This window comes from Papaver somniferum, chromosome 4 (genome assembly GCF_003573695.1).
Source record: "Papaver somniferum cultivar HN1 chromosome 4, ASM357369v1, whole genome shotgun sequence".
NCBI lineage: Eukaryota > Viridiplantae > Streptophyta > Magnoliopsida > Ranunculales > Papaveraceae > Papaver > Papaver somniferum.
Window position 1 is genome coordinate 123963661 of NC_039361.1, and position 24238 is coordinate 123987898.

At 37.4% G+C, this 24238-nt stretch overlaps 1 protein-coding gene and 1 non-coding gene across 2 annotated transcripts; both read right to left on the bottom strand.

The window, feature by feature from the left end:
• Window positions 1-480: 480 nt before the first annotated feature.
• Window positions 481-635, bottom strand: LOC113276724. The gene has a single exon (XR_003324609.1). It is a non-coding gene; the product is annotated as a 5.8S ribosomal RNA (ribosomal RNA).
• A 20958-nt stretch (window positions 636-21593) lies between these two features.
• LOC113273084 lies at window positions 21594-23970 on the bottom strand. The gene is made up of 4 exons (XM_026522852.1): window positions 23812-23970; window positions 23231-23387; window positions 22509-22795; window positions 21594-21977 (listed from the first exon to the last, which is right to left on the bottom strand). The coding sequence occupies exons 1-4, from the start codon at window positions 23968-23970 to the stop codon at window positions 21594-21596; spliced, it is 987 nt and encodes a 328-aa protein (XP_026378637.1).
• Between the last annotated feature and the right edge of the window lie 268 nt (window positions 23971-24238).

Sequence of the window (24238 nt, forward strand, 5' to 3'; positions counted from 1 at the left end):
CGACGGGGCTCTCACCCTCTCAGGCGCCCCTTTCCAGGGGACTGGGGCCCGGTCCGTCGCTGAGGACGCTTCTACAGACTACAATTCGGAAAGCGAAGCCGTCCGATTCTCTGCTGGGTTGTTCCAGGTTCGCTCGCCGTTACTAAGGGAGTCCTTGTAAGTTTCTTCTCCTCCGCTTATTGATATGCTTAAATTCAGCGGAAAGTCCCGCTTGACCTGAGGTCGCAGAGTGGGCACCATATTTATGGACCGATGGGTTCCTTATGGTCCTTCACGGCAAGCACAACAGACACGGATTCAGGAATGAATAGAGACAACGAGTGTCGACCACCATGAATCGTGACGCTGGCCTCCCAGGACCTGTGTTTAGACCGACCGTACTTTCAAGGAACGGGGGTTCAATATCCTCCCCATTCACTGCCCAATGCCAATGTCGCCGAAGGTGCCAATGACATGAGTTGGAGGGGGAGACTTGGTGCTTGACGCCCAGGCAAGCGTGCCCTCGGCCCAAACGCTTGAGGCGCAACTTGCGTTAAAAACTCGATGGTTCACCGGATTCTGCAATTCACACCAAGTATCGCATTTCGCTACGTTCTTCATCGATGCGAGAGCCGAGATATCCGTTGCCGAGAATCGTTCGAAGATTGGATTTCGCGAAACCTACCGCTGCATTTTTCCCACCGAGGCAGGAGAAAGAGAAGAGGCACGCTAGTATCCATTTGTTTTTTCCTTGGCGCTTACCGCGCCTTGGGTTCGTTTTTCGGCACGAAGAGAGGGCGTTAGCCAACTCCCCGACCGAGCGGTGGAGCAAGGGGTATCTCTCCCCACTTGCATCACCACTAAACTTGGATTCACGTGTTCACGGGTCGTTCTGCTGGGCAGGTTTCGACAATGATCCTTCTGCAGGTTCATCTACGAAAACCTTGTTACGACTCCTCCTTCCTCTAAATGATAAGGTTCAGTGGACTTCTCGCAACTTTCAATAAGAGCTTCCTCAACAAACCCAAATCCTGAAATTGTGTAGGTGATGTTTAGTTATTTTGGTTGAGAAGAGAAGGAAGAAAGGGGAGGGGAAGAACAAAAACATGATGAAGGATGAATGAACTGTGTTCGTTCTTCCTGGAACTTTTGGCTAAAAAGGGAACGGTTAATGGTCAGCCGGTTCAATCGATTTTGACTGGTCAATATACGGAGAACGGTTAACCATTAGGCGTTTCATCTAAAATGGACAATTAGTGACTGTTATATGAAGAACGGCTGATCAATGCCCGTTTTTTTGGGTTAGAACGGCTAACCATTAGCCGTCCCTGGAAGTCTCTGAGAAAAACCGCAAGACCCAGGTCTTTCCCAGGCTGATGTGTAAAGGTGTTTGGGAAGTGGCTGGGAAGCACCACTAGACCCAGTCTTATGATTTTAAAAGATGACGAGGATTATAGTCTTTTTGATCAGAGAGCATTAGGATGAGTATTTTTATACTCACCAGTTGAGACTTTTGCCTCCAAGTATTTTTATACTCACGCTTCCTAATGATGAGGGTAGCATCAATGCTTTTGTTTCAGTCAACTTGACTCTAGGATTGCCAGGTTTCAGTCACATGAAATTCCTTAGGACTTGCGCATGATCGAAGCAGAACAGGTTGGATGTACGGGTTTTACTACATGCACTTAAATGGGTATTTTTTGGTGGTCACACGGATATTAGTGTTTAACACTATGCTAAAATGAAATTTATAAACTCATTACAACATCTAATGTGTTGACCTAATGCACTAAACTCCATTTTATCGTCAAGCCAGGTTGTTATTTCCTTGGCCTCTTTTAACACCCTTTCAAAGGTCCACAAAAATTATCTCATAACACCGGCTCCATTTACAGTGACAGATAGAGCTTCACCGTGGCATGTTCCAAAGTCCACCTCTTCATCCTCGCCCGTATCACTTTTTAAACTAAAATGAAAAAGTGAAAGTATCTCTTTTCTAAAAACAGAGGGAGTATAATTTTAATGATTGGCTATGTTATCTGCAACCAAATTTATCTTCTAAACCTAGCCGTGTTCATATTTTTTATGATGATGCACGTTTGAAAGTTAGGTAGCCTTTTCCAGTATTACACCATATTTGATAAGTTTTGTTTCCAATCAAAATTTTGTGTCACTGATGAAGTTGTGGATTGTTTGTACCTATTTTAACTGTTGTAAATAAAATGGGTCATTTTGGTTGAGGTTAACTTTTTCAAAAATAACTGGGTATATGCAGATTCAAGTACACAGGGATGTCCACTACCTGTCTAATCAACCACCATATAATCCTATAACAGTGACATGAGAAACATGGTTTAGCTTCTCTTAACAAACCACTATAACAATTGTTGAACGATCATTTCATGAGAGACATATCCTAAAAGATGAGTTAGAATTTAAAAAAGATGCGTATATTTTAGCTAACAAACTTACCAATATGTTATCAATTTTTTGACCACGAAATTGCACAAAAACAGTAACTTACCAAAAGTGTGTCAGGGATTGAACTAACAAACTTACCTTTGCTCTCTGCATCTCAATTTTAGTTTCATTCACTAGCAAATTCAAATCTTGCATCAGAGCTTCACCCATTCTAGCCTGTAAGACATTCATTTCAAACCATGTATGGGTTTCTTCCATTCATTACCACAGCAATGACCACCGTCTTAGCTCCAACTGTAGCTGTAATCATTCTTCTTCTCTAATTCTTCCAAATCTTCACTGCCAACCAGTTGACCGCGAGCAGCAGCAAACTTCAAATGAAATCTCCACTTTCAGGGCATGAACTCAACTACTGCTTCAATCTCGAGCTCACCTTGTTCTTAATTTCCCTTATAACTCAAACCCTAAATTCATCAAATTCTTAATCAAAAGCTTCAGTTCGTAATCTGCTACCAATTTCTTTTCACTGATTCAAGCTCATACCATTTCTCAGACCCAAACTCTTTAATTTCAGACAACATCTTCACAGCAGCGGCATGAATTGAGAAAGAACCGATTTCTTCTCGACCCAATTCCAGGTCAAAATATATGGGATGGTTATTGGCACCCAGTGGGTTAGGATAAGGGCTACCTCCATTTAACTGTCAGTCTTGGAAAATTGACAGTATAGTTTCCTCATTTTTTCGTCATTGGCTTCGTCTTTTCGTTCTCTACGAGATGATAAGAAGAAAGCTTAGATTTTAACGAGTTTCACTTCCTTTTGCTCCAATGTCTCTAAAGCACCTATAAAACTCAAAAGCAAACATAATAATACATAGTTCACAAGAAAACATAACAAAGAAAGCATAAACTATAGATATAATTAAGATGTTAATTTGACACATATCAATGCTCTCGATGGGGTATTCTAGGACTCTTGATAATGAATGATTAAAACTACAACTCTAGTTATTAGTCAAAGTGCATGTCTTATGATTGATGATGAACCTTAACCAGTATTCTGAACCTATTGATTTTTTTATTCATTCTTTGTTATTATAATGTTTAATTACTTAGACTTTAATCAAAAATCCGTCAGTTTACTTAAGTTTTCAATTACGAATAACAACCCATATCTTCCCGTGGATTGAATCTGTTCTTATAACTATACTATTATTTATAATTGTGTAGTGAAAGAACTTAAAGTAATTTTCCTTGGCAGGCAACCAACCACTAAACCCTTGCCTAGGTTTCATAGGAAGCCCTTTTTGCAATAAATATGTTGTATTTTCTATTTAATTAATTTCTATACTTTTTTATATGTATTATTAATTAGTTGTGTTTTCTCTTGAGGAAGTATGCTTAGTTTAGGGATTTTGATGTTCCATGCTTGCGATTAACATCTATTTTTTAAAAATCTACTACAGGAAATATTTTAGAATCACTTTGAACGAAAGAATTGCATGAATATTGTTACTAACTAAATCACATAAAAATTGGTTAATGGTGGAATCCTTTGTCTCCGCTATCTCAAATAATCTTGATATCATTTTTGTCTAATTTTCTTTGTTTTAGTATTAAAAATTAAAACCTGAAATCAAATCTTCACAAGTCTTGAAGGAATCTCTTGTTTACCATTTTTACAAACACACCAGTTTTTGGCGCCACCAATGCGGACTTGTTGTTAGGTTTAGAGGTTTAGAGTTTTAGATTTTTATTATTTTGTTCTATTTTATATCTTTAGGTATTTGTCTTTTTGTTACAGGTTTTGGATCATAAAAAAATTGGAGCCAACGAAAGGTTCAAATTTGTGATTGATTAAAGACTTGAGGACTAAAGCTAAATGTTAGAGCATTGGTCGGTTGAACCCACAAGTTCTGCTACCTCAAGCTTGTTGTCAATATTAGATGATAAAAACTATATATTGATTTCTAGTCTACTAAGTCAAGTCTCGGTCTAGGTTAGAATTTGGTAGTTGAGTATCAGACATCACCCTCGAAGACCGAAGGTCGACAAATACATTTGGAGAACTTCAATATCAGGTATGTGAAGACTGAGCCATTCTATTTTACTCGCTATCTTACTATTCTATATTTTGAGACGATGTCATATGAATTTAAGTATATTTACAAAGAAGACGTTTCGAGTCAAGCTATTATGGGATCAGATAGGTTATGGTTATATTTTGAAACCGACTTTGATCCTGCAACCTGAAGCTTCATCTCTCTCATCCGATGTCACTCTTTGGATCTTCAAGCTTCTTAGAAGCAACTTTACTGGTGATTTTCAAAATCAGAGATTTCATCTTTTATTGCTTTTTATTTTCGTAAACTCAATTTTTCAGATCTATTCGACTTGATTTGAGTTTTTCATTCAATCTTCTTCACAATCTCTTGTTTACAGTAAATTTTTCTATTCTATATCACGATTTTGTGATTTTTCTTTGAAATCTTGTTCTTCAATATCAAATCTACTTTTCGATTCAAGAATTTCTTGTTTTTCTATGGAAAATCCAACAACTAACTCATTTTCTCGAATGCAACTAAATCAGATTACTAATTTTGTAACTCTAAAACTTAAAGAAGACAATTACTATGTATGGAAGAATTTGATGAATCATGTGATTCAAAGCTACAAGCTACTGAGATATCTAAATAGTACATATCCCTGTCCACCTCAATATACATCACCAAGAAATGAAGCAAATGGAGTTGATAATCCGGCATACTCAGATTGGATTGAAGAGGATTCCACCATCATTATGTGGATAAATTCTACAATATCTGAATCTGTAATATCGTACTTCTCTAGATGCACTACCTCTCATCAACTTTGGCTGAGTATTGAAGATAAATTCTCTCTCGCTTCATCAATACATTCAATTCAACTCATAACCAAACTGCTTTCCGTTACTCAAGGTGAAAACTAAATTATTGCACTCATAAATGAAATCAAACTTTTGTCTGATCTAATGAAATTGTTTCTGATAGGGAATTAGTAGTTATCACACTTAAAGCTCTTAATTCAGAATATATACCATTTGCAACCTCCATGAGGCATAAAAATCCTCCTATTAGTAGTATAAAATTGCTTAATAATCTCCTTAGTGAAGAAACTGTGGTTAGTGAAAGACTCAAAACCACTAAACATGAGTTGGATGCAAAGGCTTTTATGGCAAATAACTACAGGAATTCATTTAGAGGAGTCTCCAATCAGGGGAGGTTACAGAGGAAGACATTCAAGTGGTGGAAGGTATCCTAATCCTGCTATTTTCTCAAGAAACAGTTATGGTAGAGGCTCTGCAGTTAGTGACAAACAACCTTGTCAGATATGTCTATCTGATAGTCATCTTCCTCCTAATTCTCCTACGAGGGAAGGCCACCACCATCTAATCTCAGTGCTATGCTGGTAGCACCTGAAATATTTGATACTGATGAATGTATTATAGACAATGAAGCTAATAACCATATTACTTCTGATTCTGCTGCTCTACATGAAGCAACTCCTTATGATGGAACTGAAATTATCAACACAGCAAATGGTGGAGGTATGTCATAACTCACACTGGTTACACTAGTAAAACTGTTAATGATCATTCTTTCATGCTTAATGATGTTCTCCTAGTTCCCCAGGCTTCACAAAGTCTTCTATCTGCTCACAAATTCACTACTGATAATAATCCTTCTCTAACTCTTGATCCCCATGGCTTTTCAGTGAAGGATCAGACCTCTGGGAAGATTCTCTTCCAAGGTACACATAGAAATGGTCTATATCCTATCAATTTCAACCCCAGTCATCATGCCTATACCTCTACAATAAGTGACAGTGCTCTCCTTCACAAGAGATTTAGTCATCCTTCATTTCAAATACTTCAGAAAATTTGTAACACTTTATATCTTGCAAACATTTCTAATAAACCATTCTTCTGTAGTGAATGCAAATTATGCAGATCACATAAATTTCCTTTTCAATTGTCTACCTCTGTAGCTCAACAACCATTAGAATTGTTACGTATGGACCTCTGGGTTCTTGTCATGTTGCTTCTATGTATGGTAGTCTGTACTATGCAGACATCGTAGATGAATGTACCAAATATTGTTGGGTTATTCCTTTAACCTATAAATCTGAATTTAAACATGCTTTTGTTTCCTTTTCCACAAGAATTGAAAAGCTTCTTAATCATTCTGTCATTACAATTATGGAGGAGAATTTTTAAATAGATTCCTTGCTCGATATTGTCAATCTAGAGGTATCACCCATGAACTGAGTTGTCCTCATACCCTGAGCAGAATGGGGTTGCATTAGTTAAACACAAACATTTGTTAGGGGTTACTAGAACTCTACTTCTTCAATGCGGCTTACCAAATTCATATTGGGTAGAAGCCCTTCACACAACCAATTATCTCATCAATAAATTACCTACCAGATCTCTTGGGTTTCTATCTCTATTTGAAGTTCTTTTTCATAAAAAGCCTGACTATAATTTCTTGAAAGTCTTTGTTTGTGCTTGTTTACCATGGTTAAAACCATATACATCAAATAAACTGGAACCTAGAAGTAAGATCTGTATTTTTCTGGGTTGCAGTTTACAACATAAAGGGTATAGGTGCTTAGAGCCACTCACTGGTACTATTTACATTTCAAGGCATGTGTCATTCAATGAGAATTCCTTTCCTTATCAGGACATTACTTCATCTGCTTCAGTTTCATCCTCCACTCCTGAATTGCTTAATTTCTCCTCACCTTATGTTTCTCCTTCACACTCACAAATCTCTAATCCTATTGTCAAGAATGATGATAAAATGACTATTAGGGGTATAAATGGCATATACACTCCTAAGTCTTATCTAGCTACGAAACATCCTCGACAAACAACTTTTATGTGTCATGTTCCCAAAACTATTACTGCTGCTAATATAATTAAAGAATGGAGAATATCTTCTGTAGAAGAATATAGTGCTCTAATGCAAGCAGGTACATGGTCAATGGTTTCACCAGATGCTGCACAAAATGTAGTGGGATGTAAATGGGTCTTTAGGCTCAAACACAATGTAGATGGGAGTATTAATAAGTTTAAAACTAGATTGGTGGTTAAGGGCTATCATCAGCAACCAGGTTTGGACTATGAGGAAACCTTCACCCCTGTTGTGATGCCCAGAACAATCAGAATAGTTCTCTCAATGGCTGTTCAGTTTGATTGGAAAATACATCAGCTGGATGTAAGTAATGTTTTTCTACATCGTGAGTTGCAATAGGTAGTGTTTATGACTCAACCTCCATGGTTGGTGGATCCTTCTAAGCCTAATCATGTATGTTTGTTACATAAAGTTATATATGGTCTCAAGCAAGCACCTATAGCATGGTATGCCAAGTGAAAAGACGAGGGTATCCAAATACACCACAATCTTTAAAATATCCACCTATCTGAACTTGCGGTTTGCGAACTGGTTCCCCAACCCTCCTATATTTCTGAAACTCAAATATTTATGGTTTGCGAACTGATTCGCCAACCTACACTAAGCAGAAATATCAGTAATTCTGAATTTCTCTCTTACGATGTTTGAAACGTTCCCGCGTGATAAAATCATTTGCCTGGGAAATTTTCAATTGATCCACAAATTAATTCACACAATAAATTGTTTAGAACTAATATTGTTACAGATAGTTGAACATTTTTGCTTAGAATCATATTTCGAGATTTTTAACAAGACAATTCCTCTTACCGAAAGTGATTTTCTATGGACAAAGTCGAGACAATAAGACAAATCGGTATTCAAACTTTGTGTGATCGTCTATGAATACGAGATCGAGACAATACAACAAACAAAATGTGATAACTTGATAATAGGCTCGGACTTAAGCAAAATCTATAGGATCACTATCAAGTAGTATAGAGTTAATGTTTGTGCATTTTACTTTTTGTTATAATAAAAAATTATAATTGCGAAAATAAAAAAGTAAAAGACACAGCAAGATTTTGTTAACGAGGAAACCGCAAATGCAGAAAAACCTCGGAAACAAGTTCAGAATTGAATACTCTCAGAATTAAGCCGTTATACAAAATCTAAACCAACTTCGTTTAGTTGAGACCAAGCAACTAAACTTAATTCACTTAGTTTCTTCAGTATCCCTGCGCTTCCGACATTCAATAAGTGCACGCACTGGAGCAATTCCTTTGGATCGTATTCCAAACAATAAAGTAACAACAAATCTATTTGGTAAAAACTCTATTGATTCTTTCCAGATAAAGATATCTCAAATTATATACAAAGGCTCTTTCTTTTATACTAATAAACTCATTTTCTTGGTTGGATCAATCTATCCAACAACTACCCAAGTATCAGAGTTTAGATTTGCAATCAATCAATATAGAATCCAACAAGAAACTATAAAGTGATGTCGATCTCACACAACTAATCAATCGAATAAATCCGATTCTAGTTGGATCCCAGCCTATCAAGGTTTGTGCTACACAAAGATATGAGAAACCAATCAGAAATCTTCTTCGTCTTCAAATCTTCTTTAATCTTCAATTAAACCTGCACAACACCACTTGAATCTCTTTTGATCAATCGCGCACAGAACGGAGTCTGTTAATAATGGATTATCACAAGATGTCTTTAGATCTACAAACAGTTCTAAAGATCTCGTCGACACTTCGATCTAGGTTGAGTGAATCTTATATCAGAAGAGAAGATTCTAAAGAATAAACAAACTAGGTGCAATCAAAGTTCAAAAATTATTAGTCAATCAAATCAATCGAAAACTAATTAAATGCAATTATCTTGTTTCCCACTAACGGTACTCGTAGAACGAGCGGTCATAAGAGATTTCGTCTAACTAGGGTACTTTCCTCTCCGGATAGACGGCTCCACCAGAAACAACAAAAAGATGAAGTTTGTCTGGCTCTTAGGATAGTTTGCTAGAAATGCAAACTTAGGTACTCATAGACCAAGAATGTTTAGACACCAAGGAATTTCAAAAACCGAATATTCTCAAGATATGCAATAAATGCCCAAATCGGTTTTCATAATTCCTGGAAATGCTTTGTCCAATATTTTCTGAAATCTCTCAATAGAAAATCTCCAGTTAGTAAATGCACATTACTAATTTTTATTCTCTAGAGATATGCATTTAATTGCTGGTAATTAAAGCATATAAAACTAACAACCTTAATTAAAAGATCCTTAATTTATTTCGGACCGGGATCTCCTTGAGTAATTAAGGAATCACTTTGAACAATAAAAGATAAGAGTTGTTGTTCGTGTTCAAAGTGTGTTGACATATTTTCTTTGGAAATCCTCTTTCATATTTACAATCTTGGAATCGATTATACCACAATTCTAAGCAAGTTTAGAATTGGTTCATCTGTATTCCAAGACAACTATGTGATTGATCAAGTATCAAATCACAATCATGGGTTCAATCGGTTCTACCAATCACAGGGATCGGTTATACCTTAATATGGATTACTTTTGATCGAACACACAAGTTACCAAGACCGGTTATGTCGGTTACCAGGATCGGTTACATCAATTACCAGGACCCGTTACCATATACTCATGGTATTGCTTGTGATCGGTTACACAAGTCACTAGGATTGGTTACACCAATTACCAGGATCGGTTACACCAATTACTAGGACCAGTTACACCAATTACAAGGATTGATTACACAATTATTTTGTGATTGGTCACACCAATTACTAGGATCGGTCACACCAATTACAAATATGGGTCATACCATCTCAGGTGATTACTTAGGATCGGTTACACTAATTAATAAAAACCAGTCATACCAAATCATAAGTCAGGTACTGTGATTAGTTATACCAAGATACTTAACAATTTATGATCGGTTCTACTAACTCACACATATTGGTAATCCAAAGATATGCAATGAATAACAATACCAATAAGCCTAGCGATTTACCTTTCGATTCATAAAACAAGTTCATGAATGTACTTCCTTTAAACAAATGTAAACAATTTTTCCTAGGATGAAATCTTCACCTTTACCCATACACATAATCACAATAGCATTCATACGATTATGTTGATGTCATATATACGAAGTTCAAAAGATAAGCATTATACTTCGTATTCTAATTCGTTAACACTATGATCATATGATTATGTCTCACTACTAGAGTATAATAATCATTCATAGCTTCACAGTTATGTTTTCAATATAGCACAACTTGAAAGATATATTAGGAATGAAACAGTTCAAGTCAGTATTACTAACCTCAAGAGGAAGGATGATGTCGTCGTTGTAGCTCGATACTTCATCACATTCTTCAGGTCTTCGAGTAATACTTGTATGTCTCATAATCTTAGACTTTCTAGTCTAACCTATACGAAGTTGTCTCTAGTACATAATCAAGCGACTCTTAGATGAGTTTTGCTATACTAAAATGTGACAACCAAACTTGACATACCAACGCTTGGTGGGTTCAACCGAGATATGCTCTAACAATCTCCCCCTTTTTCAATTTTAGTGACAAAACTCTTAATACATATGGATAGAAAAATTACAAGAATTCATTATACATACGCTTGATTCCAAGTTTCAACAACACAATAAATGTTGTTGTTGACATTTGAATAACAAAGCTAATACTACCCCTAAATGTAAGATAGGTAGATTTTCAATCAGAACATCTTTGTTATTCCCCTTTTGTATTCAAGATAACTACACAACAATATGATATGTTGCTCCCTCTTAGTCAATGCTTTACTCTTTCGTTAGATATAACGTTTAAGCACAATTGTCCTTTCCTTAGTGATTACAAATCACCTATTTACTCCATATAGTTTTCTCCCCTTTTTGTCACAAAACGACAAAGGTTCGAGCAAGTAAAGTTCAAATCGAAAGGATCTTACAAATCTAAAAGACTTGTACAACCTATAAGAGTTAAGCACGAAGGTTTCACATACCACTTTAGATAACCAATATCAAAACAAAAACTACAAGTAATTTAGTTTTAATATGTTATCGAGGAAACAATTGCCCGAAGAAATTTTCCCTAATAGTTTAACAAATTGACTAAGAAACTTAGTTCTCTTGTTAAACCGAGTGTAAACATACAATCGCTTATTTCAATAAGACCAAAATAAAAATCAGAATTAACTTTATTTTTCTCACGAGGTTCTAATTATTCAGACAATAACGTAGACCTTTCACTTTAGACAAGACAAGTACTAGTTTAGTTAACTAGTATTTCATGTCAAGCATTCAATTAGACTTGAATAACCTAATTCTTCAATTTGATAAGTCTAACTAAGATCATAATTAACTTAGTTTCTATTATCCGGAATCGAATTGGACTAAACAAATGATCTCGTATTTCGTTAAGCCATAAACAATACATACAAACCAAAATAAATTGACTTGCACAATTATTTTCTTAATCGGAAGCGATTGAAACAAACATAGACATTATAGCACCGCAATTGCACCGAAATTTCGTTAAGCAAAAACACTTGATATCAAACAATAAATAAGAAACCACACAATAAAGATAAATAAATTAACACATTTTTTTCTTAACCGGAAACAATTGAATCACACACACACACATATATATATACACACATAATGGAATATATATCAATTGTACCGAAATTTTATTAAGCAAAAGCAAAATGTATGCAATATAAGAAGGCTTTTCTTAAACGGGAAAACGATTAACCAACGAATTCGTTACCTCAGATTCCGCATCCTCTTCTCCCTAAAAAGATATATCATTAAGCGCGCAAGTTCAAGTTAGAACTCTCCCCCATGTTGTCATCCTCTCGCAAGAACAAAAGAACAACAACAAAGAGCAACCTTTACCAGAGAAAGGTTGAATCGGTTTTAACTAATGTGTGCCAATAACAAAAGTCGAAAACCCGAAACACATATGTTTATGCTAAACACAACTCATGTAAACACAAATTGATTCAACACATTGTGACTTTTTACATATGAGTTTCAATCGAAACACCTTATGATCCTTTGATAAAGCCTACCAACATGGGCTAGAACTTAATCCCACTAAATCAAAAAGTCACACCAACCATAAGGGTTCACATCATATGAGATCGAATATTAAGGTTATGAAAACCGAAATCAGATATCCCATAAACCGAAAACACATAGCAATAATATAGACATTCAAGCACGGGCTACGTAATCGGAAACTATCACAAGAAAAATTATAAACTAATAATTTTATTCATAAATAATTGATCGTTTTATTCAAAAATATACCTTATACAATAATCGAAATAAATCAAAGACTGATGTGTATTTTTCTTGGATTAAGTATTACAGCATATAACTTAATCCCTAGAAATGCTCTGATTATTTATTGAAGTTTCTTTAGCGTTCAAGTGCTCGAGCCTTCTATTTTATTTTAGATGATTGAGTCTCCTCTTCAAGAGATTCACCTCCACAATCAACTTCAAGATATTTGACTCGAGACACTTCTCATTCTTTACGGAATTTTCCAATTGTTCTTGAGCAATATCAAAATATTTCATTAAAAAGAACATGAGCTCAAGTGATATTTGATTCCTCTTATGTTCCCTTGAGAAGTAGCACTTAATCTCAGTAGGAAGACATGTTTCATCTTCTGTAATTAAGAATCAATATCAATAGTATTTTCACCCATCTTGAACCGCAGACTGAACGTGGAGAAAAGAATCGGTTCTTAAGATGTTTTATATATCAAAAAGAACTTGGTTTACAACACCTAATCAAGGTATTTTTATTTGATAAAATTTGTGAAAATATACACTTTCGGAAATAAAATCAGTAAGGTTTTCCCGAAACATTATGGTCAAGAGAGTTGGAAAATATCTTGCCCAATTTTGTCATGAACTTTTCCTAAGATCAAAAGTATTCTTCTAAAAATAGAAAAATTATTCCAAAACTAGAGAAATACTTTAGATGTTCATGATATAGATAGATTGAGTATAGTATTATACTTTTCTTATATTCCAGTGCTATTTTAAGAACTTCCCATTTATTTAAATCGAGCACAAATTTGGGAAGTTCCGATCAACAAACTTAGTTGTTGACGTGAGCACTTGATGTCTCATCTTTGTTTGTAGAATATGATATATCATGATGTTTTTGGACATCTTCCTTTTTGAAACTATTCCAAGAATAGACTTCTTTCGTTAAGTCACAACTTGAGTGGTCTGATTCAACAGAAGGATCATAAGTGTGAAAAAACTCTTTTGAGTCATGAATTGAGCAGAACTCTTATATCGACCCAAAAAATTCTTGAAATATGACAACATCTTTTGATGAGATTGTTTCCTTGATTCTGATTTAGACAGTTGATCAACAACAAAACAACATGATTTGAAATCATTCGTGAATTATGTTCAAATCAGTGGTGAATGTTTTCTGAATTATGTTCAACCAGTGAACTAACAGTGTTCAGATGTTTATAAGGATCTGAAAACAAATTGTCTTTCTGAAGTATATCATTTTCTTGCTCAATGTTGTAGATGGGGAAAAACGATTTGCTGGTTTTTACGGGATTGGGGAGACGACCGTACGGAGGATACTCCTTGAACCGAGCGAAATATTTAACCTCACACAGATGCACTACAAGAAGGGAGTGCTTTAAGTTCGAGAGATCAATCTGTAGGACCCCGACCTAAACCAAGACAATGGTCGTTCCAAAGTCAATTCGGTCACAAGAGAGGATGGGATGATATGTAGGAGGGAAGCTGAGAAATGTGTGAGATCAATGGTGATCGAGATTGTAGGTGAGTTGTGTATTCTGCGTAAGAAAGTTCTGAATGATTGAATTTTTCTCAGTTGAGAATGATTGCTCAGACGATGAGTTTGTATAGACGAAAGATTGTCTGTGTGAACTTGTTGAGAAATTCTTGTCCATTTCAATCAGGATATAGAGACTTTTTATATTGCTAAATTGAAAACACCATGATCCCATGAAGTGTGACAGTTGCGGGAGTCAAAGAGTGGGGAAGTGGAAAATCGTTTTGAAACCAGTTGCTCATCGTGCGGAGACTTGGTTAACTTTCCACCCACTACTTTGCTAACTCCTCCAACTGATTGCACGACTTGCTCACATTCTCATTGTGTGTATGAACACACGTTCCGTAGACCGCCAGACCAAAACCCTAGTTAATATCCCCCCATGTGACACGATTGATGTCTCGTGAATGTGGAGTTTGCAAGGCAGGCGTGTATTTAGTTAGTCAGTTGCTGACTTTATGGGACGACGAGTCCTTTTATTGCTGAGTTGAACATAATTTGCAAATGTTCTGAGACTCATGAATTGAACATGTCTGTTGAGACGAAGATATAATTACGTTGATTGTTAAGGTGAGCAAATATTGCTCGTTTGATAAACTGTTGAACATTAATAGACATAATTCATGGAATGAGCAAGTATTGCTCATATGATGACTTATTGAATGTTGATAGTCGAACCAATATTCATGGACTGAGCAAATGTTGCTCATCTGAGCAAATGTTGCTCATCTGAGCAAATATTGATAGTTGAACCAATATTCATGGTCTGAGAAAATGTTGCTCATCTGAGAAAATATTGATAGTTGAACCAATATTCATGGTCTGAGCAAATATTGCTCGTATGAGCAAATGTTGCTTATATGAGCAAATGCTGCTCGCATGAGTTATTGAATATTGACAGTTGAGCCAATATTCATGATTTGAACAAATATTACTCGTATGAGCAAATGTTTCTCGTTTAATGAATTGTTAACATCGTCGAATATTGATAGTTGAACCAATATTCTTTTAATTAAGCAAATATTGCTCGTCTGAGCAAATATTGCTCGTTTGAGCAAACGTCAATTTAAGATGCTGATATCTGAGCCGAGCATAATTATTAAAGTGTTGATCAAGGGATCAACGTAAAATTATTAGTGTTTGAATCTGCTTAAAATTATGTTTTGTAGAGCTCTGGATTCGAAACACTAATTTTGATCAATTGCCGAATTGATGATTTATTGAAAATCATTCATGAAAATGAAGCAGGGACCGGCTACAGGGGATGATGAACCGACCACATAGCACCCAGATGCTCAAGTAAGCAAAATACCAAAGTATCTTGAAGATCAGTTGGTGAAAGGATGATTAAATGTTGGTTTAATCATTTTTCAAATAGTGCTCGTGTGAGCGTCGGGTAGTAGAACCTGATTATGGAGAGATGAGGGACTGACCAAGGGATCATGAGACCAGCCCTTGGTGGTCATGGGACCAGCTGATGGTCGTTTTAACAAACTCCCAGCTGTTTGAGAAGGGTTTGGACCCAGTATGAGCAATTGAGCAAATTAGGTCAAAACTATTAAAACACGTGGGACCGGCTATTTGCAAGCCTCAGGGCTAGCCTTGGTCGATCAAGGAGACATGCCCGCGTCACCATAATGTTCGTGTCTCAGTCCTGAGAGTTTCGATGTTTTCCGGTGCGCGTTTGAACGACATTTTGAGAAAATATGAAGAAATCAAGGATTTTGCTAAAACCGTGAAACTTCATGAGATGAAGGAATAAAATTATAAAATAATGAAGGAATCATGAGGTGTGGGACCGGCTAGGCCAAGGCATGGCCGGACGGCCAAGGAGCCGGTACCAAGGCACTTTTTCTTAATTTATAATATTTTCATGATTTTAGGGAAATATCATAAAATCAAGAAGTTTGTTGAAACCAAGGAATTTGTTGAAGTCAAGGTGTTTCCATGAGATGAGGGAAACATAAAAAACAATAATGATAAAATAAGGGGAGTGTGGGACCGGCTAGGGCGTGATCGGCCGGCTATGGCCCTGTCCCACGGGTTTCCTTAATTTTATATTATTTTTCATGAACTTGAGTGAAATTTCATGAATCCAAGGAGTTTGCTGAAACTAGGGAATTTTCTTTAAGTGAAGGAGTTTCCATAAGATGAGGAAACAAATATTATTAAAATAATAAGACATGGGCGTGTGGGACCGGCCACATCTAGGGCATGGTCGTCCGACCAATGAGCCCAGGTCCCATGCGTTTTCTCCCTTATTTATAATATTTCATGAATTGACGAAAATATCATGAAATCAGGGAATTTTCATGGGATGAGGGAAATAATAAAATAATAAGGAGTCATGAGGTGTGGGACCGATCAAGGCTCAGGCATGGCTGTCCGGCTAGTGGACCCGGTCCGCGACACCTTTCCTAAATTTTATTATTTCTTTGATACGAGGAAACACCATGAGACTGGGGAGTTTCCTTGAGACGAAGGAGATTTGTTTAAATGAAAGGATTTTCATGAGATCAGGGAAAATAATAAAAAAATATGATAAAATATAAAATTGGACCTGGGACTGGCCACGGCACGACCGGCCGGCAGGTGGGCACAGTTCCCAGCGCCTTGATTAATATTTTATTATTTTCTTCCTATTTTGTATAGGTTTATCGTTCCTTCATGTTTTGGAATGCTCGTTTGCGCATTCAGGTGCTCGTTCGTGCATTATTGCTGAGTACACTAACACCATTTTGGTCGGGGCTTACTCGATAGCTGCTCAGATGCCCGCACGTTGAATATTTATCACTAACCCGTGGAATTCTGTTGGGAAGAACCACAAATTGAAGTGACAAAATATTACTAAGAATCGTAGAATATTGTTGAATATTCAGTTAACGATTATAGATAATTAACTGACGGCTCTATACTAGCAGGCATGCTGTCTAGGAGCATTAATTATCTGAGGATTGAGAAACATGAGCTTGTTGAAACGTCATATTTTCTTTATATAGTCAGGGAAAACCTTGTTGTATCCTGAAGGCGTTGTCGCTCTATACTAGCAGGCACGCTGTCTAAGAGCCATCCAATCTTTCGATTCTATATAGAAATAATTACTGATATTGCTCAGTGTTCATGAGATGTGTCGTTTCCTCAGCTGGGAGACTACACATCTACATATACTCTAAGAGATATCCTTCTCAGTCAGAGATTTTATGGCATGAGCTTTCATGCTTCAACGAGAGACATGAGCCTCAATACTCATCTGATTGCCGGATCAGGAGCATGTATAATTATGTTATTACGATTTTAACTCTTGTCGAAAATCCACCATCTACATTAAGTCCCCTGCTTAGTGAGGGTCGGTCATGTTCCTCAGTCAGCACTGAATGGTGACTTTCCAGTTATAGAAAAAATAAGTAATTGAACTTAGTCGTAAGATAAGATAAGACATTACCGGATTTTTGACTGAATGAGCAAACCATGGTTTGAATGAAAACCCTAGTGGAATAATAAAGCGTCATCCAACGAGCATAAACTGGTGTAGAACCGCTGATTTGATGGTGGAACCTTGGTTGGTTTAGGATTCACGGGCCGGGCCCGAAAAGGAATTCCTTATGGAATTAGGTTTTGGAAATAAATTTGATATAAAAGGAAATTAATCCCTTTTCTTCTTTATTTCACCTACACACGGCCACCACCTTTATCACCTCTTCATCTTCACGTTTGAGCACAGGAGATAGCAGGAGAAAACCTCGCCGGAGCCGCCAGCGTCGACCGGCGCCGCCACTGTCCGGCCAACTTCCGGCCGACACATACCAGGTAAGCGCGTTTTTTTTCCAGAAGTCTAATAACTTATTTACAAGTTGTTCATTCCTTGATCATGCTAAAATTTTATACATGTGTATATATGAGGGTTTGTGTTGTAGAAAACCCTTATTTTTGGAAAACGTATGTTCGTTCGATCGTTAGTTCAAGAGACTAGCAATAATCCCTAACTTGAGAGAGATTTTTCTTTTGAAATAAACTTGTGTCCGATGATAAAATTTTGTTTATGAGCTTTCATGAAAACCAAAACTTTATCTTAAAAAATGTGAACTTTTCACAAAACTGAAATAAACCTTCGTTTTCAAAGAAAGAATGCTCGTACGAAGGAAAAAATTATTATTTCCTTTTTTTTTTTTGTAAAACCGACCTGGTCATGAATTTTTTTAATTTTTTAAGTTGGTTTTGCTCACGTGAAATATATTTTCATGAAAAATATACGTGAATAATTCTCGCATATATATATATATATATATATATATAACATGCATATATATATTTATGTTGACAAATAAAATATGATTTTGAGCAATCGTTAAAGTAAACAGTTATTTGTGATGAAATATTGTTTTCATGTAAATTTTCATAACCTGGTCGTGACTGTTCACATGATGAAAATTATGTTCATGATTTTATGAAAAATCAGGTGCTAAAGTTTTTGTTCGTTTTTTGAGATTCAAGCAAATTTTAGAGTGTTAACTCTTGCACTACCGTCACTATTGTTAGTGGAATTGTAAAAAAGGTAAGAGTTAAGGATTACCATTTTTGTAGCGGATTTATTATCAGCATGTCCATAATTTTATGCTCATGGTCCAGAAAATGGTGACTTCCAGTAGCAGCGATTATGATTATAGTTATTCCTCCAGCTCTTCCGACGAGGATTTCAAAGCTTCTGCAGCCAAATTGAAAACTAAGATAAATCACACTAAGGGGGCAAAGCCTAATATTCCCCTTAATGACCGGAGAGTCACTTATGCTGAGCTTATGAAGAGAAAAACCGAGGATGATGAGGCAGACGACCGTCGGCGTAGAAAGGATCGAATCCAGCGCCGAATACTAGCGGTTGAGGAAATACGTCGATTTGTTGATAGTGTATCTTCCGACTCTGATGCTTCAGAAGATGAACCGGTGTGGGTGCCACAGGATCGCAAGATTAAGCCAGATCATCGTACCAAAGAACTCAGAGAGATTGCGAAACGAGTCGAGGATGAAGAGGAAGAGGACTCGGACTTGGACGATCCTAATATCCATCCAGACTTCATCAATGGACCTGACAGTGACTCTGACGAAGAAGAGGATTCTGAGAAGGATAATGATGATGAAACTGATAAATCCGACAACTCGGATGAATATGATGAGTAGCTTTACTCCTGATCTTACTTAAACATTTGAATGTTTTCTTAGCCTACATAGTAGACATCTTCTTTATTTGAATAGCTTCACTTCAGTATTAAGATTTTCATTTTGAATGAAAAATCCTTTTAATAATGGCAGTTCTTATTGATTGAATCAAATAGAGCCAATGCTCATGTACCAAAACCCATCCTGATCCTTTTGGACTTGTCTTGGCGGTTTCCGTCTGCAAAATATTATGGTACGCCGTATGTGTTGAGAAAACATGCGACATATACAAGGCCGTGTGTTTTTGTGACTATATCCAGCTTTGGTCAGTCCCCAGTACGTTATTTTCCTCCGCGTCTCCAGTATTGATCTTGTTTCAAATTTAAGGTTTCATTAAAACTCGCAACTGAATTGACTACTCACAGAAGATAAGCACCTACCGTATCTCATATATATCTCCAAGACTTAGGTTTAACATTTACGCAAATACTTCTTCCGTTCCTGAGTTAGTTTCATCGCGCAGAGAAAATTTTGATTATCATACCTTTCGTCACTATGTCTAGCAGTAGTACGTCTTCTCGAAACGAACCTCGGTCGAAGCATGAAGTGGAAGCGTCCATCTCAGTAAGTTGTATATTTTCTTCCTCTCCATTTGATCAGAGTTATTGATCATAGGAAAATAATTTGTTGTAGGATAATCAGAAGAATCCATCTTCTTCTCATAATTCGAGACCCAAGCGAACTGTTAGAGCCCCTGCCCAGTATAGGTCAGCTCATATTGAAGCCGGCACATGTGTGAGTAATTCTATGACTTCTTGATTGAAGTTCTACTCAACGGTTTATCCAATCTTCATCTGAAATTGCAAACTTCTTTACCACGGGTTGATGTGCACGTTGTTTTTGATGCTGGAAAGAGGAAGAACGGGGAGTCAGTGGTCGTGGTTGACGATAGTAACAACCGTGTTGACGAAGACTCTACTGATTCCTTGGAGGCTGTGATTAGAGCTCGCATTCATGAATATCCGACAGCTTGACTCCCCTTTGAAGCTCCCATGATTAATACTAACCCTAATAATGAATTCGTCGGTGGATTCGTCATTCCCAAATGTCACGCACCTCTGTATAATAAAATTTGGAGACGGTACGGGCATATTGCTACGAAGGAAATATGGAGAGGCTTTCTCCCAACCCTTCTGACTACGGTAGCGGGACTGTTAACGATCATTGAAGAGATGAACGAGATGAATCTGCGAGATGTCAAAAATCATGAACTTCATAGGAAGGATGACATGATCTCGAATTGCGAGACCCTGCGGTTCAACGTGAGTTGGATCCGCCGTCGACTCGAGATGATTAAAATCGACAGGGTAGCAGCTGCTGCTGATGCAATTTCTACCACAACTGCTTTCTTGGAAGAGGAGAAGGCACTCTCCTTAGAATCAACAAGAGTTGAGAAAGTTGTCCAGGACTTGAAGGTGAAGACTCAAAAGTTTCAAAAGAAGCTTGACATGGCTGTCTATAAAAATTATTCTCTGTTGGATGGTTTACTCTGAGTGAGCATTTATGATTGTTGTTTTCGGATAGGTTTAGGTTTATCTTTAGGCAGGATAATTGATCATGGTATGGAAGAATTTTTGCTCATTTATGAAATGTTTAATGATCAAAGGAGCATTTTGCATACTCTTTGGAGGAATATAAATTATATTTTAAGGAATGCTTGAAATGATGAAAAGATAAGGGTTTTCTATGGACCAGGAATAATACGCTTTGAGCCATTTACCGTTGATGATATTTCCTTCCACTCCTCCATCAATATCTAGGATCTTGTAATATCCACTGGACACTGCCTTGATGATGACATATGGTCCTTCCCATTTCGGGGAAAACTTAGGAGCAGACATATCTTGTTGAATGTGTTTTGCTGTCTTTAGCACCAAATCTCCTACTTGGAATGTTCGAGGTCTTACCATTTTGTTGTAAGCTCTGGAGATCCTTTGTTTGTATGCTTCCACATATTTTTCTACCTTAGCCCTTCTTGACTCGAGCATGTCTAGTTCAGCGATTCTTGAATTGGACACTTCGGCTTCATCCCATTGCACTCCACTGGATACTGGAATCCTTGCTAAAGGAATTTTGATTTCTGTTGGAAGTACCGCGTGAGCTCCGTAGACGAGGGAATATAGTGAAGTCCCGATCGAGATCCTTGGCTCAGTTCGATAAGCCTACAAAGCCATAGGCAATTTTTCATGCCACGTTCGAGGATTATCATGAATTGTTCGACTAAGAATCCATATCAAAGTTTTGTTGATGCTCTCTGCTTGTCCATTTTCTTGAGGATAATACGGTGTGGAGAAAACTTGTTTGATGTCGTATTCCTCAAGCAATTCTGTCACATGTTTTTTGGCAAAAAGAGTTCCATTATCGATGACTATCTGTTTGGGAACACCGAATATGCATATTATGTATTCTTTGATGAAGGCTGCAATTGTGACTCCAGTAGTACTTCGAAGATAAATAGCTTCAACCCACTTGGTGAAATACTCAGTCGCGGTGATGATGTATTCGTGCTGCTTCGAAGATGCTGGATTGATTTTCCCGCTGATATCCTGTCCTCAGCTATAGAAAGGCCATGGGATGTTCACAGAATTCAATGGAAGACAAGGAGTATGGATGAGATTACCATGGACTTGGCATTGATGACATCTCTGAACGTGTGCAGCTGCATCATCTTCTATGGTCGTCCAATAATATTTCTCATGAACTTGGAGAAATAATTTCTTCTTTCCTTGATGTTCTCCATCGTGCATTTCCTTCAGAATTGTTGGGACTTCATTCCCAGCTAAAAATCTTAGTAAAGTCCCGCCAAAACTTTTGCGATATAAGATTCCGTCAAGAAAGACAAATATTTTGGCTCTCTGGATGAGCTTACTCATTTCTTTCTTTTCCGACGGTAACTCATTGTCGCGAAGGTACTTGATGTAAGGCTCCCTCCAGTCCCCAGTGTGATGGACTGTCAAAGCTTCTAAATGATGAGGAGGCGTCTGACAATTGGGACAAGATATTTGCAGAGCTCTTGACTGAGCCTCCATAGAAGGCCAATAGTATCCCATCCGTTGCATCATTCTGTAAAGTGTCACCACCAACGTCTTTCCGCAGATCTCTTCATGTATGCGTTTGAGTTGCTCGCCCGCTTCGTCCTTCCCGAGGCATCGTGATAAAGACCCATCAGGATTCCGATAGTATAATGCTCCATGAAGCAAGAAATAATTCTTTAGTTCCTCGAGGCCGACTTTCCCTTCTGAAAGAGAATTGCTCAATTCATGAATAATAGTTTCCCGCCAATCGTTTGCTTGAATATCTTCGACTTGAGCAAGCCAGGTAGATAACACAGTACGCCTTTGCACCGTGATTTTTTTCTCCGCTCCTTCGAATTACAGTTTAGAAGCGAGGGTTGCTAGGAAGTCAGCATGCTTGTTGTTAGTTCGTCCAATATGGACGATTGTTGCATCAGCAAAATGAGCTAATATCCCCTGAGCTTCAGCTCTAAATGGGGCGAGTGTGATTTCTTTGAGAGAGTATGCTCCATTCATTTGATTAACCAGTAGTTTCGAATCTCCTCTTATCTCGAGATATGTTGCTCCTGCTTGCTTGGCCATGGAAAAACCTAATAAAAAAGCCTCGTATTCAGCTGAATTGTTGGTGCAGTGAAAATCCAGTTTGAATGAATGTGAGAAGACTTCACCAGATGGAGACACTAGCACCGCGCCCGCTCCTCCAGTGTCGTTGCTAGGAGTGGCGGACCCATCAAATTATAAGAGCCACGTCTCTTATTTGATAACTAAGATTTTTGGAAACTCACCAGGTAAGTCTTCATGTAACGTTGTCGTGTTTTCTCCTGGGAAAGCAGCAAGTAAGTCGGAAACTGCTTGGCCTTTGATTGCTCTAGGTGGTACACAAGCTATGTCGAATTCTGACATCTGAAGTAACCACTTTGATGGTCTCCCTATCAAGTCTGGCTTTGATAGTAAAAACGTTATAGGGTCAGCTTTGGAAAGAAGCATGACTTTGTTGGATAACAAATAGTGTCTGAATTTCTGGATTGCATGCACTAATGCTAGACATGCTCTCCCGGCTTTCGGATATCTGAGTTGAGCATCTCTTATCGTACGTCTGAAGTAGTAAATCGGTCGTTCGATCCCTTCTTCGTCTTCTTGAGCAAGAAGTGCTCCAATAGCGACATCACTGGAAGCTGTGTAAAGTATCAGTGGCCGTATTTGCACTGGATTTCATGACAGCAGGTGATAACAGTATTTGTTGTATTTTCTGGAACGCTTCTTGTTGGACAGTTGTCCATATAAAACTTGCTACTTTCTTCAACAGAGGGGTAAATGAATCTATGAGTTGAGCCAGTCCAGGAATGAAGCGTCGAATATAATTTACCTTGCCCATAAAACTCTGAAGTTCTTTCACAGTGCATGGAGGAGGCATGGTAGTAATGGCCTTCGTTTTATCTGGATCGACTTTGATTCCTTCTGCAGTGACCAGAAATCCTGGAAACTTTCCGGAGGAGACACCAAAGGCACATTTCAGAGGATTCATCTTTAACTTGTATTCTCTGCATCTTTTGAAAACTTGTCTCAGAACTTCTAAGTGGGATGCTCGAGTCTTCGACTTCACTACCACATCATCAACATAATCTTCCACTTGCTTGTGCATCATGTCGTGGAATATAGCAGTCATAGCCCGTTTATAAGTGGCTGATAGACACATTTTTGTTTCTAAATTGTACTTAATGTCTCTATTGTTAGTGCTCGATTTTTGTACTAATTTTGATGCTTTGTGTGTTTGTAAGTGTTTTTGGAGAAAT